Source organism: Cololabis saira, chromosome 16 (genome assembly GCF_033807715.1).
Source record: "Cololabis saira isolate AMF1-May2022 chromosome 16, fColSai1.1, whole genome shotgun sequence".
Lineage (NCBI taxonomy): Eukaryota > Metazoa > Chordata > Actinopteri > Beloniformes > Belonidae > Cololabis > Cololabis saira.
This window is the reverse complement of record NC_084602.1, coordinates 27,335,019-27,352,530: the sequence shown is the minus strand read 5'-3', so window position 1 is coordinate 27,352,530 and position 17,512 is coordinate 27,335,019. Positions and strand designations below refer to the sequence as shown.

General features: G+C 43.1%; 1 protein-coding gene across 2 annotated transcripts in view; it reads left to right on the top strand.

Moving 5' to 3' along the window:
* dlgap2a (discs, large (Drosophila) homolog-associated protein 2a) overlaps window positions 1-17,512 on the top strand; it is a 164,311-nt gene that overhangs the window by 83,445 nt on the left and 63,354 nt on the right. Inside the window, exon 3 of one of the 2 annotated variants that reach the window (XM_061743414.1) lies at window positions 1,138-2,285. In XM_061743414.1, coding sequence (XP_061599398.1) covers window positions 1,206-2,285 — 1,080 coding nt within the window. In that variant the 5' untranslated portion in view covers window positions 1,138-1,205. Of the gene's footprint in view, window positions 1-1,137; window positions 2,286-17,512 lie in introns of those variants that run through there. The other variant, XM_061743413.1, reaches the window with a different exon arrangement.

Here is a 17,512-nt window from a genome sequence, read left to right as displayed (position 1 = left end):
TTGTTATGATTTTTTAGAAAGTCTTCCAAAACCCCCCATAGGAGGTGGTTTTGGTGCCTTAATCTTGAGAACATCACTGAAAAGCACCTGTGTGATCAACTATTATTCAGTCAGCAATCAAAGTAAATGGACCGGTCTGCTGCTGGCGTTCCGTTCGCCGCACTAGAAAGTGTTCATTAGAGTGAGAATAATTATGGCTGAGGTGGTCATGAGGGTCCATTTGTGCATTTCCTTAATAATATTTATATTAAGGTGGAACATTTTGCTTTGTGAATATATTTTGTTTAAGGATTTAGTTTTCGGTGTACTTTAAAAGTGAAACGTCCCTCTTTCCACATCCCCCCCGGCTGTAGCTCATAAAAACTCTCCTTCAGTTTATGAGGTTACAGCTCGAGACCATGAGTTTATGAGGCGTATCAAGGCAAGTGAGCTTAGCTTTGTTTGTTTCCTATTTCACAAGACAGGGATGCGGATAGGTTTTAAATAGGGAGTGCTTTTAATGAACATGATGTTCTCATTTGAAAGATTTTCAAGAAATGAGCGACTTACATGGAAGACACACAAATCAGAGGAAGAGAAGACAGTGATGAGATTTAATGATTAACATTTTCTCATGTGTAGTCGAATAATTTGGTGACACAGTGGTGTGATGTTTGCCCTTGGTGAACGATCATAAAGAATTGATTCCTAATCTAACACTACATGACTATCAAAACGAGGGAGGGGTTCTGCATTTGGTGATTGCCTCCCAAGGACTCTTATCTGTCTGTACACCTCGCAGCGCACCCCTCAGGGCTTTGATGGATGACACCCGCACCGTGGCGTGATAGGCCATAATTTCTCTTTGCATTGGGTAAATGACAATGCAGGCTTCTACCTGTCGCCGGCCACCTTCTTTTATGTGTTCTCTTCTTTTTCACCCCTGAAATAGCCCTGAGATTTTGTCTCTGCAATCTGTGGGTTTTACATCCACATTTTATGGCTTTTTTTTGTTTTGTAGTTGAAGACAAGTGGATAATGTCCAAATTATAAAGCTTTTTTAACTCCCTCATCATTAAATGTCAAATGCATTCCTTTTATAGGAAAAGAAATGTGTTTTTAATGTAGTCTGTGTGTCTGTGTTTCTTTCTCTCACAGACCAGCAGTATTCATGGTCGCCCTCGCAGTACTTCGATGAGGACAGCTACTCTCCTCCACCCAGGAACATGAAGGGTCTCTCTGGTGGCCGCCCTCCCCAGCTCCAGCTCACATCCCCCACCTCCGCTCACACCTGTGGTCTGGCTGAATGTGATCACGCCTTAGACCACCATCTCCACCATGGTGAATCACGGTCTCCCTCATACCTCCTCAGCCCCACCGAGAGCTACCCCCTTGATGGTCACCACCGTTGCTCCCCAAGGAGCTCCATCCACTCTGAGTGCATGATGATGCCGGTGTCCTTATCAACCACCGACCACTCCATCTCCAGTAGCACTTTCCCTCGCATGCACTACGGAAGCGCTTCACGGGACAGCGGTGGAAACACTTCTGGCGGCAGGGATTCCCGAGACGATGGTGGCTCATCCTCACACGGTGGCAGTGGGAAAATGAACCGAATCCCAGCAAACCTCTTGGACCAGTTTGAGAAACAGATGCCGCTGCATCGGGATGGTTTCCACACGTTGCAGTACCAACGCACGGCCACCACCACTACGACTACAGAGCAGCGTAATGAAAGCCCCGGGCGAATCCGCCACCTCGTTCACTCTGTACAGAAACTCTTTACAAAGTCACATTCCTTGGAAGGTTCTTCCAAGATGAATGGCACCAAAGGCGACTCGCACAGGGACGGTTCGCACCACCACCATCACCACCACCAGGGTCACCACAAACACAGCAAACGCAGCAAGAGCAAAGATCGTAAATCTGAAAGCTCTGGGAAACAGCGCTCCGGAGGATGGTGGAGTTCAGATGACAATCTTGACAGTGACAGCACGTACAGAACACCGAGCATCATGTCCCGCCATCACGTGGACCACATCAGCCACTGTTACCCCGACTCAATGCACGGCCACCTAGCGGGAGACCTGTCGCTTAAAACGTCCAAGAGCAACAACGACGTCAAATGCTCCGCCTGTGAGAGCCTAAGCATGGCACCTGAGGGCAAGTTCATGAAAAGGAGCTCCTGGTCCACGCTGACGGTCAGCCAAGCCAAGGAGGCCTACAGGAAGTCCTCTCTCAACCTGGAGAAGCCCATGACACCCACCGACCTCAAGTCTAACCTCAGGCCGTGTAACTATCTACAGGTGAGTTTAGCTGGAATTTTCTTTATCAGCTTCCTTGACTTTTTTTTCCCTCTCGTCTCCTCAAAAAAGAAAAAGAGTTTCAAGCAGAGTAAAAAAAATTAAAGCAAGGCAGACTTATGTTTGAAAAAAAAAACTAATGAAATCCAATAAATAAAGGTTATAGTTGGATATTATTGAAATGTAGCCGTAAACAAAAAGGTTTTCAACCTTTAAAAGAAGTGAGAGTGTGGGCAGGCCTGTTCAGAGTTGGTCTTGTATTTTCTGCACCCAGGTTCCACCATACTAACATACGGAAGAGTATTAGGGCCACTTAAAAAAAATAAAAAGAATTCTGAGAAAAAAGTCAGAATTCTGACTTTAATCTCAGAATTCTGAGAAAAAAGTCAGAATTCTGACTTTAATCTCGGAATTTTGAGAAAAAAGTCAGAATTCTGAGAAAAAAGTCAGAATTCTGACTTTTTTCTCAGAATTCTGAGATTAAAGTCAGAATTCTGACTTTTTTCTCGGAATTCTGAGATTAAAGTCAGAATTCTGACTTTTTTCTCAGAATTCTGACTTTTTTCTCAGAATTATTTTTTTTTTTTAGTGGCCTATAATTCTGACTTTTTTCTCAGAATTCTGACTTTTTTCTCAGAATTCTGACTTTTTTCTCAGAATTCTGAGATTAAAGTCAGAATTCTGACTTTTTTCTCAGAATTCTGACTTTTTTCTCAGAATTCTGAGATTAAAGTCAGAATTGTGACTTTTTTCTCAGAATTCTTTTTATTTTTTTTAAGTGGCCCTAATACTCTTCCGTACTAACATGATCAAACAGATGAGGGAAAAAAACAATTCAAAAGAATGTAAAATTTCACAAAAACTACAAACACACTGAAACACAAATGCAGAAATCACATCCGAATAGCAGAATATGCTTGGAAAAGCATGAACTCTTCTTTTTCCACATCAGTCAATAGACAACGAAGACAGACTTCTCATCTCTGCTGGATTTCTGATTGTTGTAAAAGACAGTGTTTTCTTTGTCATTCCCTGAGATATTCAAATTTGAACCTGTCCTACAGCTCAGCATGTGGTTGCCGCTAGAAAGGACTTGCACAGCAGGACGAATCAATAAACCCTGTAAATGATCTCTGCTAGAGGGAGAAGAGGTAGTAGAACAAGAATAAAACACCAGAGATCGATGTTGATTTTTTTCTATATTGTTGTTTGGTGTGTTTTTGCATAGATTTCACTCTGGAAGAGGTTAGTCTTGAGCTCAGACGCTACATGATTCTGCTCTATGGGAGACCTTACACTACAGGAAATCAATTCAGAATGAGTTAGAAATTCTCACAGATGTGTTTCATATGTGAAATGTACAGGCTAAAGGGTGTATAAAACAAGAAGGTATAAATTCAAATCCCAAAGTGTAACAGAAAAGGAGATTCTGTCAAAATAAAGCCTCATATGGATAACAGTGTGATATCTGATAGCATCATGCAAGTACCACCTGCGGCCAAAATAAAGCAAGCACTTCCACAGAGCAGCAAAAGGGAGATTTGAAAAGTCATTGCTTTGAGTAAAGGGTTTATTGTATGGATTAGAGACTGTTTTAAATGGAAAACAAATGCATTACTCAAATCAGCCAATCCAGCCAAAGGAAGTGCTCAGTCTGCGTTTACATCAACACAAAGTTATGTCATTTTTGAAAGGCATATATTTAAACTTAACTGATGATCAATTTGATGTGAACCAAGGGTGTACCCATCCACTCAGATTTATAGCAGTTGCAGTAAGTGAAGTAATACTTCTAAGAGGGAGTTGCAGCACTGATGTCCCCACCCCTTTCTTCCCTCCCTCTGTTTGGGCATTCAGCTGAAGTGATGTCCGAGTCACTGACGCTATAAACACTTCTAAAAATAACCTCCGCTCCTGCTCCCTGCCGCAGGGCTATATTTAGCTCAGCATTATCAATCCAATCCATGCAGGGTGAGACACATCTACCCTCCCTGGAGAAGAATCAATGCCCTCTCAGGGGCCTCTCAGACAAGACGTATGGAGGGAGAGGGCAGCTGGAGATGCATACTGCTGAGGTTTGTGCCTCTGTGAGCGCACCGAGATACTCCAGGAAGCAGAAGAGACAGGAAACAAAGCAAATGAGATGGCTGTTTTTTTTCCTCCCCGTGGCTATTGTTGTTGTTCATTACCAGAAGCAGTCAGGCAGAGAGATGGAACCAATAGTCAGTAACGATACTCCGAAGGGTCACATTGAGAAGTACACATTTCCTGCTGCTCATGAACTAGTATTAGCCACAACTGTCTGTACTGTAACAAGGAAAGACTGTTCCGAGGCGGTGCACGCACTGACCGCCTGTCATAGTGTAAGTGAGAGTTTAAGTGAGAAGGTGTTAGTTGTTTTTTTCTTCTTCTTTTTTAATCACACACCAGATGGTTTGATGTCCTAGTCACCTTGTTTGCATCCTTGGGTGACGAAATAGCGAATTAAAAACTTCAGAAGTTTTGAAAAAGTGGGACATTTTTACCAGAGACTTGCTTTACATGCATGCATGTACAGTATGTCTGCAGGGATCTTTTTGTGTGAATTTGGAAGAGTGAGGGTGTTTGTTTGATGGGTCGATGAATTGTAGACCGATTTATTATTGATCATGATCTAGGGTTTCTGTTGTTTCTGTTTTTTAAATTTAGTTAGCTTCCCTTTTAATTTTGGGGGTTACTTCTTACTTGACTATGATTCCAGTCCCCCCTGCACGTATGTCTCGTCAGCCCTATATATTGTCTTGGCTTTCCCCTTCCTCCCTGCTGGTCCAAAGTCACTTTTCCATCCATCCATCCATTCATTATCTACTGTATACTCGCTATATCCTTTGCAGGGTTACGGGGTCTGCTGGACCCTATCCCAGCTAATTTTCAGGATAGAGGCAGGGGTTCACCCTGGACATACTCAGGCCCAATCTCAATACTCCCCCCTACTTTTCTTCACTCGCCCTTCTTTTCTCCACTCGCCCTTCTTTTCTTCCCTAACCCCTAAAAAAGAAGGGGGAGATTTTAGGGCACTTGAGATCTAGGGCACTTGGCCCAGGTGCCTGTCCCATTTCTCTTACTCCCCCTCGTTTTCATCCCTAACCTGAACAGGAAGCTGAGAGCCAAAAGCTGTTTTAATTTCAGCTGTAGCGCTGTTAATATGGCAATTTATTAAGTTTTAATATTTTTTCAGGTATTAAGATCCGCAACCGGGGCTCAGTTTATCCAAATAACGCCTGTTAAGAAATTTGACCCGATGTTTTCGGAGGTGAGAAGAGCCGCCGCCCCCGGGGAGCAGACTCAGCTCACAGCCCGAGAACAGACGTGTCCGCCGGGTCAGGCTGCTGCGTCGCCCCGGGAGAGAAACTCTCACCCGGGACGCAGCTCTGTTGAGAATTACGCTGGCTGAAATAAATCATTTAGGAAGATGTTGGTTTAATGGATGAAATCTAACAGTTGTAGCTACGCCTGTTAAGAAATTTGCTCCGAAATTTAGAGATTTCTGTCTGCCGGCTCCGGAGTTTGGGTCCGCGTTAAAACGACGCAGAGCCTACGGCGTAGGGTACGGCGTACGGCGCGCGTCGCGGCGTACATCGACGCAGACCTTACGGCGTAGGTTACATAACCTCTGCCGTAGGCTCTGCGTTGGTGTAACGCAGAACCATAAATCCCTTTATTCTGGCGTGATCTTCCGCAACTTTATCTGAAAGTGTGTAAATTACACAGATAACAGCTGGATTACTTTGTGGTTTCTGAAGACTATTATATCAGAAACATCCAAAACAAATCTGACGAGTCACAGGATTATTTCTCTCTATTTCTCTGAGACGAGTCAAATCGACGCAAAACCTACGGCAAAAGCATTCTGGGACATTTTCATACCCCCTCGCTCGCCAAGTCAGCATCTGAAATCCCTCGATTTGAAGGGGCTATTCTCAGCCCCTAGCCCTCGTTATGCCCCCTCCCCCTAGGTGAAAAGAGGAATTGGGACACCACTACCTTCACGGGAACGCGCAAAAGTTAGGGTTAGTGAAAAAAACGAGGGCGAGGGGGAGTATTGGGACGCAGCCTCACACTCACACCTACGGGCAATTTAGAATGATCAGTTAACCTACGGTAGTATGCATGTTTTTGGACTGTGGGAGGAAGCTGGAGTAACCGGAGGGAACCTATGCAGGCACGGGGAGAACATGCAAATTCCACACAGAAAGACCCCCGCCTGGACAGGGAGTTGAACCGGGAACCTTCTTGCTGTGAGGCAACAGTGCTAACCACCAAGCACCGTGCTACCCAGTCACTTTTCCATTACTCCTAAATTTGCACAAAACCCAAATATCGTGAAGGAAAACCTGTAATGGAAAATAACTGCCCGATATCGCAAAAACCTTTTTACACTTTTACAAGATGGTTTTGTCAGTAATCCAAATTATCGTGATATGTGATGAAGCGCTTTTTGTGCATTTGAACGTCAGTGATGGGTGTGACACCGCTGGTCAATATAAGTCCTCAAAGTCAAGTTTCCAGCTGTTTTTGACCTCATGGATACAATGTAGTTGCGCTAAAATGCTACTTAATCATTATGCATTACTCCATTACTTAAAGGCTGAATTATGCTTCTGCGTCAAACCAACGCAGAGCACACGCCGCAGCCGTGACGCCGTGCTGAACCCTTCGGACTTCTCCGTCACTCCATTTCGTTGCGGTGCAGTACCCCCCGCGACCGCTAGTTAGCGATCTTTTTCTGAATGGTTTATCCGACTTTTTCCGGTCACAGTAAATCAAAGAAATAAGGACAACTATTGTGCAAAAAACCAAAACAAAAAAAATCACATATAAACGAAGAAAAGAGCCCTGGAAGTTCACTACTGCTTCAAACCGGAAACCGGAAATGCTTCGCTTTCAAACGAACCAATCACAGCCCTCTCGGTCTGCGTTTGTTCTGCGTCTCCTCGACGCGTAGTTACAATTTTCGGGAGGTGCACGTCACTGACGGCGCATGTGACGGCGTGTCGTCTGCGTCGATGCAAACCACACGCCGTAGGCACGGCGCCATTTTGACGCAGAAGCATAATTCAGCCTTAAGGGCTTTGCCTCTGAATAATTGTTTATTGGGGGGGGGGGGGGGGGCAGCACTATTATGGTTAAATGAAAGGACTTATGTCTGAAACTCCTGCTGCCTCAGTTTCCTGCATTTGGGTCCTCCTCAACAACAACAAAGGTAACAGTTTTTTGTTTCTTCTGTTTTCCTGAAACAAACTATTGGGAAGTCAGACCCGTTATGAAACATCACACTCCAGTTAGACATGTGGGTCACCCTCGCTCTGATAGCTGTGGTTCTTGCATCTTCCAGGTTCCAAAAGGCAGAGAAAATTATGTCAGAACACAATAACTGTACCTCATTGAAAACTTTGGGCTCTGATTAAATCAGTCGCTCTGGCGCAGACAAGAGTGTTCTCTTCCTGTATACAGTAGTGCAGAACAAAGGGAGGATTAGACTTTGATAGTTTTGCTGATAGGGCATTGCAGAGAGATTTAATAAGCCAATTAATTGCCATGTTGGCTTGCCAAAGGTGAAGCTTGAGAGGCGGAGAGACGGCTGATTGAACTACAGAAGGGAAGTGCAAAGTAGCAGAAAGACCACTGGCAAAGTAAGCACAAAAAAAAAGTGACCACCTGCACTCCCCAGGTGTTTCCTAACATCCCAGTAAATTAATTTCATGTTAGAAATAAGACTATAAACCTGTGCTTATTACAATTTTGTCCTGATATTTTTAAAGCATCCATATTATGCTGAAATACATTTTTTCCTGTCCAGTCTACTCTGATTTCTCAGCTGACTTGTCTAATGAAGGAATGAAGAGTCTCGCCGTCTGACAGGAACTCTTTAACAAGCAAAGACGGAGCTGGGCAGGGTGGAACTAAATAGAGCTGGTTAGGGATGCAGGCATCCAGCAGACAGGAAGAAAGAAGAAGTTGGATTATCTGACAACAGCACATCAATGAGAGCAACAAGCATAGATGGAAAGTTGCTGTGGTGCAATAAGGAGTTAGGAGTTCAACACTCTGCCCCCTTGCCCCCACCTGTGAAGTACAGGTTGCCAGCACTCACACATTACTGTGTATTCTGCCAAAACGAGTCATTGCCAACCTTCTCTCGAAAAAGATTCACGTGTGATGGTCTCTGGGAATAAGTGAACAAGTTGGCAGTGAAGTAGCAGATTATTGGACCTTCATGCTGCTCCCCTGCCTCTACTGATTATTTTACTCACTCATTACATTTCCATGCAGTAACAGAAATTTTAACTGTTGCCTTAACCTGACCAATATCAAAGTTTTAAAAGCCATGCATACACTATAGTTGGGCTGTAGTCGAACCGAACTGAAGCTCTTGAGATCGAGCTATTAGTGCCAGATAATGCGTCCTAATTCGAGTTATTTCAGCATGTATACACAACCCAGGCTTAGCCGAACTAGTGACCAGGCCAACACACGGCCAAGGTTCCTCGGGGCCGTCCTCGGGGCCGAGCCGACCGGCGAGACAGTTCCCGAGGCCGCCCTCGGGACGTAGCAGGCGGATCCGGGGGTCGGTCTCGGGGCTTGGCAGGCGGGTCAGGGGGTCGGTCTGGGGGCTTAGCAGGCGGGTCAGGGGGTCGGTCTGGGGACGTAGCCGGCGGGTCAGGGGGTCAGTCTGGGGGCGCCACAGCCAGGATGTGGGGAGCCGGTTTCGGGGCAGACAGGATGCAGGGAGCCGGTTTCGGGGCAGACGGGATGCAGGGAGCCGGTTTCGGGGCAGACAGGATGCAGGGAGCCGGTTTCGGGGCAGACGGGATGCAGGGAGCCGGTTTCGGGGCAGACGGGATGCAGGGAGCCGGTTTCGGGGCAGACGGGATGCAGGGAGCCGGTTTCGGGGGACAGAGGATCCCCGGAGCTGGTTCGGGGAGACCCCGGGTCCTCGGAGCTGCCTGAGGGGGAACTCGGGTCCTTGGAGCTGCCTGAGGGGGGAACCTGGGCCCGTGGCGCTGGCTGAGGGGGGTCTGGGACCATCACCGGAGCAGGAACGGGAACAGGAGCTGGAGCTGAGGCGTCCAGGACCACCACCGGAACAGGAATAGGGGGTGATGCGTCCAGGACCACCGCCGGAGCAGGAACGGGAGCAGGAGCTGAGGCTGGAGCTGGAGCTGAGGGGTCCAGGACCACCGCCGGAGCAGGTGCCGATGCGACTGGGACCACCGCCGGAGCAGAAACAGGCTGGGACTGCCTCCGCCATCTTTTCCCCTGAAGCTGGAGGCTCCTGGGCCCATCTCGAGCCAGACGTGTTCCCCAGAAAGGGGGAAGAGGCTGTGGTGGGTCCGGGACCACCTCGGGAACAGCAACAGGCTGGGACTGGCAGCATGTCCCTATCACCTTCACCATACGGTGGTAGAACGCCACTTGGTCACCGTAAAAGAACTCCCAGGCAGGTGTGGAGCTGGTGAAGCACAGGTGATGGGAATGAGTGGATTGTCTGGCTGATCAGGGTGGCAGGACCTGGAATGACAGGAAAGTGAGTTAACAAGTAAAAACTCTATCCCCAACTGGGAAACCGTGACATCTTTAGCTATATTGTTGCCAATACCTTGATTTAGATGTGCATGTAACCGCACTGACTGACTGATTGATTAATTCATTACAAGAAGTTATACACTGTTTAGCACATTGTTATCCTATTGTTTTATTTTTTTTCTGTTGTTTTCAAAAAAAAATTATGCATTTTATTTGTCGGTGCCTTTTTAGCATTCAGTTGTGTTAACACAACAAAAGCCACTGAAAAGAAATGGTTCTCATTTCTCTACTTTTTTGTTTTTGGCTATTCAGTCCCCACACAAATAACGTGAGGGGCTGCTTGCTGGCAGTTAGTCGGATTCTTCGTTAGTCTTTCAGGACTGCCCTTTGCCACCAGTTTTGTTCCTCCTTTTATGGACAGAACTTGTAGGGAGCAAGGAGCAAAGGGGTCTGATTTCATGGCCAAAGGATTCCATTTCTGCTTTGTGCAGATGATGTGGTTCTGTTGGCTTCATGTGATCTTCAGCTTTCCTTGGAGCTGTTTGCAGCTGAGTGTGACGCAGCAGTTTGCCTGTCACTCTCTCGTTCATTCTTCCCTCAGTCGTGAACGAGTGAAGTCGCTGCTCCTCCACATCAGAGGAGGCAGCTGAGGTGGTTTGGGAATGCACAACATGGAGGAGGCAGAGATAGCACACTCTGGTGAGATTAGATCATTTGGTTGGCCTGGGAACGCCTCAAACGCTTGAGGAGGTGAACAGGGAAAGAGACTGGGCCTGCTTAAGCTGCTGCCCCCACAACCTCTACTGGGATAAACTGACTTTAATGGATGGCTGGACGGATGAAATGAAACAGGAAGATGATTGATTGCATTTGTTGTTGTTTTTTTTCTTTTCTTTCAGTTTATTTTGTGTCTACGTACATCATTCTCCAAGCATCCCATCCCATTAAATGTCAGACAATAAGACATGATTACCCTACAGACTTCTAAATGCCACTTTGTATTATATAGACCTACACACACGTGTAGGTGTATAAGTGTGGAAAAAGGAGCACGGATGATGAACAGTGAGTGACTGTGAGTGACTGTGTTACATTAGGCGTTCAGACATAGATATCAATGACATTGATCCAGAAAACAACTTATTTTTGAACATCAACAACGACTGCCACTACTATACGGACGAAAAATTCAACAGTACATTCACGACTGATTACAATTGATTCACTTCAATAGTAGAAGCATGTATGCCAACTTCCACAGCATAAAGGACTATTTGAAGCAGCCATTCAACATAATATTAATCTCTGAAACCTGGATCAATGATGACAGAGGTATGAACTTTGAAATGAAAGGATATGAAATGTTGTGTATGAACAGGAAAAAAAATGGTGGTGGCGTAGCCATATATGTAGACACAAACTATAGCTTTAAGGTTTTTGAAAATATGTCAATGGTTGTAGACAATGTACTGGAGTGTGTGACAAAAATAAATAATTAGAGCTATAAAAAATATAATCGTAATTTGCATATATAGAACACACCTGGATCAGATGTGGACATATTTAAAAACTGGATGGAGGAACACTTTGCACTTAGAAATCAGAAAATCATGTTTATCAGAGGAAATATTAATATAAATGTATTGAATCCAAATAATCATAAGAAATTAACCTAAATTAGCTAATGAAATTCAAGAAACAGGAATACATAATGATAACTTAAAGGTATAGTCTGTAATCGTATTCAAAAACATTTATTGTTATACTGGGTGAAATGATCCTTCCATCCTGAGAGTAGCCAGTGAATAATGTGTTCAGAAAAAGGAAAGAAAAAAATCCGACCTCTCTGACAGCTTTAATCCTGTAAAAACTCTGACCAATCTGTTTTTTGCGCACAGAGTGGCACGGATTGGTCGGAGGACCAGAGGATTGGCAGGGGGGAAAGAACCAATCAGATGCCTTCATTTTAAGTGCCTTCATGTTGTGTCTAAAAATGATGCGCAGTGCCCACCCAATCAGAAACGGTACAGATATTCTGTGATATTTTTTTATATTCATAAAAAAATAAAGGATCCCCATAACTTTGATTGGGTGGGCAGGACGCACGTTTGGGTGGGCACAGCCCCCCCCTTCCCCCCCCTAAAACCGGCCTCGCTTACAGGTGAATGAGACATGGGGTAGTTTTGTTGAAAATGTGCTGTCCAAAATGTCCTGGAAAACTTGACTCCTGCAAATGCGCGTTCCCCAAAGTTTGTGGGGGCGTGGCTTTGGACGGAGCGCTGACAGGAGGGGGAGGAGGGGGTGGGGCTTAGAGGAGGTGCCACTTTCAAATCTTGCTAGCTCTCCAGCATTACTGACTATACCTTTAATAGATAGGTTTGAGGAAAATGGAGTTTGAGTTTCTGTCGTAGAAAAATAAATAATAGACATTGCAAACATCTGCAAAAACAAGACATCCATGGATTATAATGACATAGATATCAAAACAGTAAAAAAGGTCATTCATGGGATTTCCAAACCGTTAACTCACATCTAACTTATCATTACAAACCGGTCAATTTCCCAACAGTATGAAAGTAGCCACGGTCATTCCTCTGTTTTAAACTGGTGACAAACATCTCTTCACGAACAACAGGCCTGTATTTATTCTCCCACAGTTTTCTAATTCTTGAAAACATTTTTTGCAGTAGGTTAGACGACTTCATAGAAAAACATAAAATAAAAAATATATTTATATTTTTTTTTATAATGTAATAGGTATATTTTTTTGATCAAATAAAGCTGGCTGTTATATTTTTTTTATTTATTTATTTTGTATTCGAGCAAAATTGAAATAGAAACAAGGGGTAGGACCTCATACGTTTTTACTTCCTCCTACTCCTTTTTGGGCATGGAGGTTTATTTCCTTTTGATTTTGTTTAATGACTTTTTATTTGTATTCTTTTTCTGATGTTTTGTGTAATTGTTTTTTTTGTCTTTATAATTATTTTATGCTTGAAATAAAGATTTCAATTCAATTCAAGACATAGAGAGAAAATCCTTAGATTACCACTGATTGAAGCTTTAAGAGCTTTCTAACTCTGCCTTCTATTGTCACCCCTTAACCCTTTCTCCATCTTCCAGTCCTGTACTCCACCCATACCGTCACTCCTTCTCTGTCTTTATGCCACGATATCTCTTTACCTAATAGCGGTGACTTATGTTTCATGGTGGGTGCTTAGACAGAGCACACACAGATTACATCCCACAATACTAACATCCCAATATTCATAGCTATAAATGAGATGTTGGTGAGCCGGTTCAACCAAGCAATGCTGAAGGGCCAAAACTGTTTGTACACCCAAGGTTTCAGTCACATCCTAGTGAGAAACAAGAAATCCTTCATCAAGATAATTTTCTTTATGATAAATCTCAAAATTATTAGGTAAAATACAGTTAATTAAAATAAATGTAGTCGTTTCATTGTTAAAGTATAACTTTAAATATGGAATTTCACACTTTCAGTGTGAATTTTCACACGGCTCCCACAGACCTCGGCTCATATTCACAAATAGGTTTACGTCACTGCCAAAAAAGGGCCACTGAACAGAAGAGGATTGTCTCATGTTTCATTTAGAAACAATAGAGTTACAGGGTTTAAGCTTGTATGAATGTTCAGTTGTGCATGCTAATATCTGGAGAATACAGTTCATCAGCTCTCGGAGGGATCTTTTGTTCAATGTTTGCAGCAAAGTCCGTGTTGGTTTGCGTCAGTATCATGCTAAAAAAAGTTTTTAGCCACCTTTTAAAATTTTCCAAATGTTATTTTTGTTTAGACTCATCTTAACATACAATACAACAATACATCCCTTCTGCTTGGGAACAATTTGGACACAACTCATTTTAAGAGTTGTTTTTTTTAATACAGTATTTCTTGTAGTTTGAGTTCAACAATGTGAACTGGGAGGCATCAATTCGGACCCACGTACTGTGTTGGGTCCAGGTCCAGATTCTGGCTGTGGATCATTTTCCAACTTAAAAAAAAAAAAAAACTAACCCTGAATCCACTCCACTGCTTTATTAAGATATTTTTACACGAGTGCACTGTTCGCATGACCACGACACCATGGAGGATTCTCTGCCGGGGATGTGCTCACAGTGGAAAATATGAGGCAGGTGTTGCAGCATGCATTCAGTACAAGGCGATACATGATGCAAAAACTACACTGTAGAAAATTGCTGTGTAGATCTGAATCCTTGATGACTGTTTTTGTGTTCATCACTTTATGTATCTTGTAAAGAAGATACCAGCATGCACGCTTGCTAATGTACTTGCAGAGCTCACTTGTTGGAATATTTACTTTCACATTCACAAGAGGGGCATGCATAGAAAAAGTCCACAACATGTCTAGAGCAGTTGCTACATACGTGTCAATAGTGACCAGAACACCTTACCAGAACATTTTAGGGCTTCTTTGCCTCAGGTCGTTGTGTTGTTCTAATTTAAACCTTTAACTCTTTCCTGAAGACCATTTTTCAATCAGGATTCCTCTGTATTTTTGTTCATCCGTCTGTCCTCTATCCTGACAAGTCCAGCAGTCCCCATCGCAGAAAACATCCTCACAACATGACGTTGGCATCAGTGTTTTACTAAAGGAATCTTGTTCAGGAGATAAGCAGTAGTCGCGTTTCCATTATCCCGAGATTTGTGCAAACCCTAAACAGCAAATAACGTTTATGAAAACACTGCCAAATATTGCAAACGCCTTTTTTACACTTTCATGAGGTGTTTTTTCAGACGTGTCAATAATCCAGTTTATTGCAAAAATGTAAGGGAAACACTTTTTGCTCATTTGCACATCTCTGGCAGCACTGGGAGTCAATATAAGTAATCAAAATCTTGTTTCCAGCTGTTTTTGGAATCATTACCACGATTTCGCTGTGCGATAACACTACTTAATCATCATGCATTACTGGATTATTTAAGGGCTTTGCCTCTGAATAATTATTTGAATGACCATCCGCTGCCTTCACCGTCTTTTGACTATTTTCACAACAGGAGTAGTAGAAATCTCAATAATTTGTCCAGGATTAAAGATGTTTTCTCCTATTTTCTTCTTTTTCCTTTTTTTGAAGAGAAGTTTTGCAGGAAGAGATACAGAGAGAACTACGAGAGTTACGCTCATGAACAGAAAAACACAGTTTCTGCTTTTATTTTGTGAAAAGTGTAATGGAAACGCAAGTCGTACCTGCTTTTTCCACATTGGGAATTGTGGTTTAATATTGTAGTTCCCTACAATAATACAACTTAGAACAATGACTCTACTGGTCTGGGTGTAATTCAAGTGTCTGTTGGTTTGCTCCCTGTGGCCTGTCCTGTGTCTTTTATTGAGGAATGGCTTCAGTCTAGCCACTCAGTCATTAAGGCCTGGTTGATGGAAGGTCTTATTCTCTCCTCACAGTAACTCTGGATCTCACTCAGAGTCACAACTGCCTTGTTGGTGTCCTGTTTAGCCGAAGCCATCATTCTCACTTTCATGGTGTGGCCAGGGAGTCAGATCTCTACGCCTTGATGGCTCCAAGCTTCTTTTATTTTTGAATGATAATGGCTGCAGTGCTTTTGGCATTTCAAATACTATGGAAATTATCTTTTATCTGTCCTCTAATCCATGCTTTGTTAAAATTCAGTCTCACATGTGTATATATACACAAGCAACTGGGAGACGCTTTATAGACCTGTGTTTGTCTTAACAATGTCCAACATAGGCACTAGTGGATTTCGGTGAAGCTAAAGCTTAATCTTACGGATAAATGAAAAGAAAGAAGAAAATTGTGGGGCTCTGAATACATGTTGCCTGTAAACGGTACATTACACTGTTTAATTTGTAATAAATGAAAAAAAAAACTACAAAATCTGCTTTTGCTTGGTCATTGTGGAGAATTGTCCTACGACTGATGAGGAAAACATTAATAAAACTATTTTGAGATGAGTTTGAAGAGTGGAAAGCTGCCAGAAATGCTCTGACAGCTTTCCTTTGGAGCACTAATTTATCTCCTCAAACAATGCTCTGATGATATGTTTTTTTACAGCAGTCAGCACAAGCACGCCACGCTGTCCACTGCTTTTTTTTATATCTTCACATCCTACAACAGTCAGTTTATCATCAAATCTAAATTAAACAAATCTTGCCACAGCATGCGTCTGTCCTCTGGCTTTCTTTTCATTAATTAGATGTCTAAAAATATCAAAGCCCTTCAAGACTTAATTAACCCATCGACTCCATTTGGTAGATGGTGTATGCCTGACATGGCGAGGGAGATGAATGACTTTTATCAGTGTGTGTGTGTTTGAGTGTGCATTTGTGTTCTAATGAGTAATTTTATGTCCGTGTCGAGTATTTGTTTAGAATTAAAGGCATAAAACTAGGTTTGATTCATCAAACCATATTTACAGTGTGTCCTTTTGCACTTGGGTGTTTTTTCTTTGACTTTGGTAACGGAAATATCTCATTTTGTGCATCACAGACTTATGCCGGCATTGTTTCCCATGTTGTCAGGCTGTAATTATCAAATCTGAGATGCCAGCTCCAGAGACCAAGACTGACTTCATCAGTCCCACCTTCTTCCGTGTTAGCTCGACAGCGTAAAAATCAAAGGCAGCTTTCATTAAGCACTTCCTCTCGTGAACAAAGATTGACTGGAAAGCTTTAATTAATCAGTAATTCAAGACATTTTGATTTGCTTTAACACAAGAGCAGCTGCAGATCAGCGTGCATTTATTAGTGTCATAGAGAAGCCGTTGTCTTCCCCAGGAGATACAGTGTGACATTGTTGGTTTTCACATTTCAGTTTACAGTTAATCACATTTTTCTGTTGAGAACTCAAAGCTTTATTAGGATTTCATCATATAAAGGTGTTTTCATCTTGCACCATTTGGTACTGGAAAGGCTTACAACTGCTCTCACTTGCTTTTGAATGACAATCACATTTTCATTCACATTTGCATCACAAAAAAAATGATGTTGTCTGTCTGATGCACTGGTGACATTTGGATGTACCCTGTCTTCCACTGACATTTGCCAAACACTGTCTGTGGCCATCCCGTTCTCCGTGAACTTGTAAATAGTGAGTTAGTCACGGCTCGGCAGAGGGAAACGCATTATCAGTATTATGAGTATAAAACATTCGTCCAACATTTTGATTATTCATAGTGGTTTGGGGGCAATTCTTTAAAATATTTCATGACTGAACCTCGTCTCCAGAGTTATTAGATCCAAGACATATGAACAAGGCTCAGATGTCACTTCATAAAATCTAAAGACGGATGGATTTGAATTGTTGTCAGGACATTCTGGTTCCCAGGATGTTAAAGTGATGAATGCCTATAGCGCCTGGGAAGACTTAAACCATCTCATAGACTTTAATGATAACTGACAATGTCATGTTTTATGACTGCATGACCTAAGCCGAGCTTTGAAGATCGCATACAGGCAGCAGACTGCACTTGTGTGACACTGGAGAGTCTCTGCAGCTGTGTGTTGCAGTACGACATCAGCTCCCTCGTAAGAGAAGCTAAGATCCTGACTCAGCTGTTGTTATAATTAAGCTCTGTTGCTTTGTTTAATGAAAGAAAAGTGTGCGCGTCTGTGTGTGTACGTGAGCACGCATAGGAGAGAAAGGGCAGG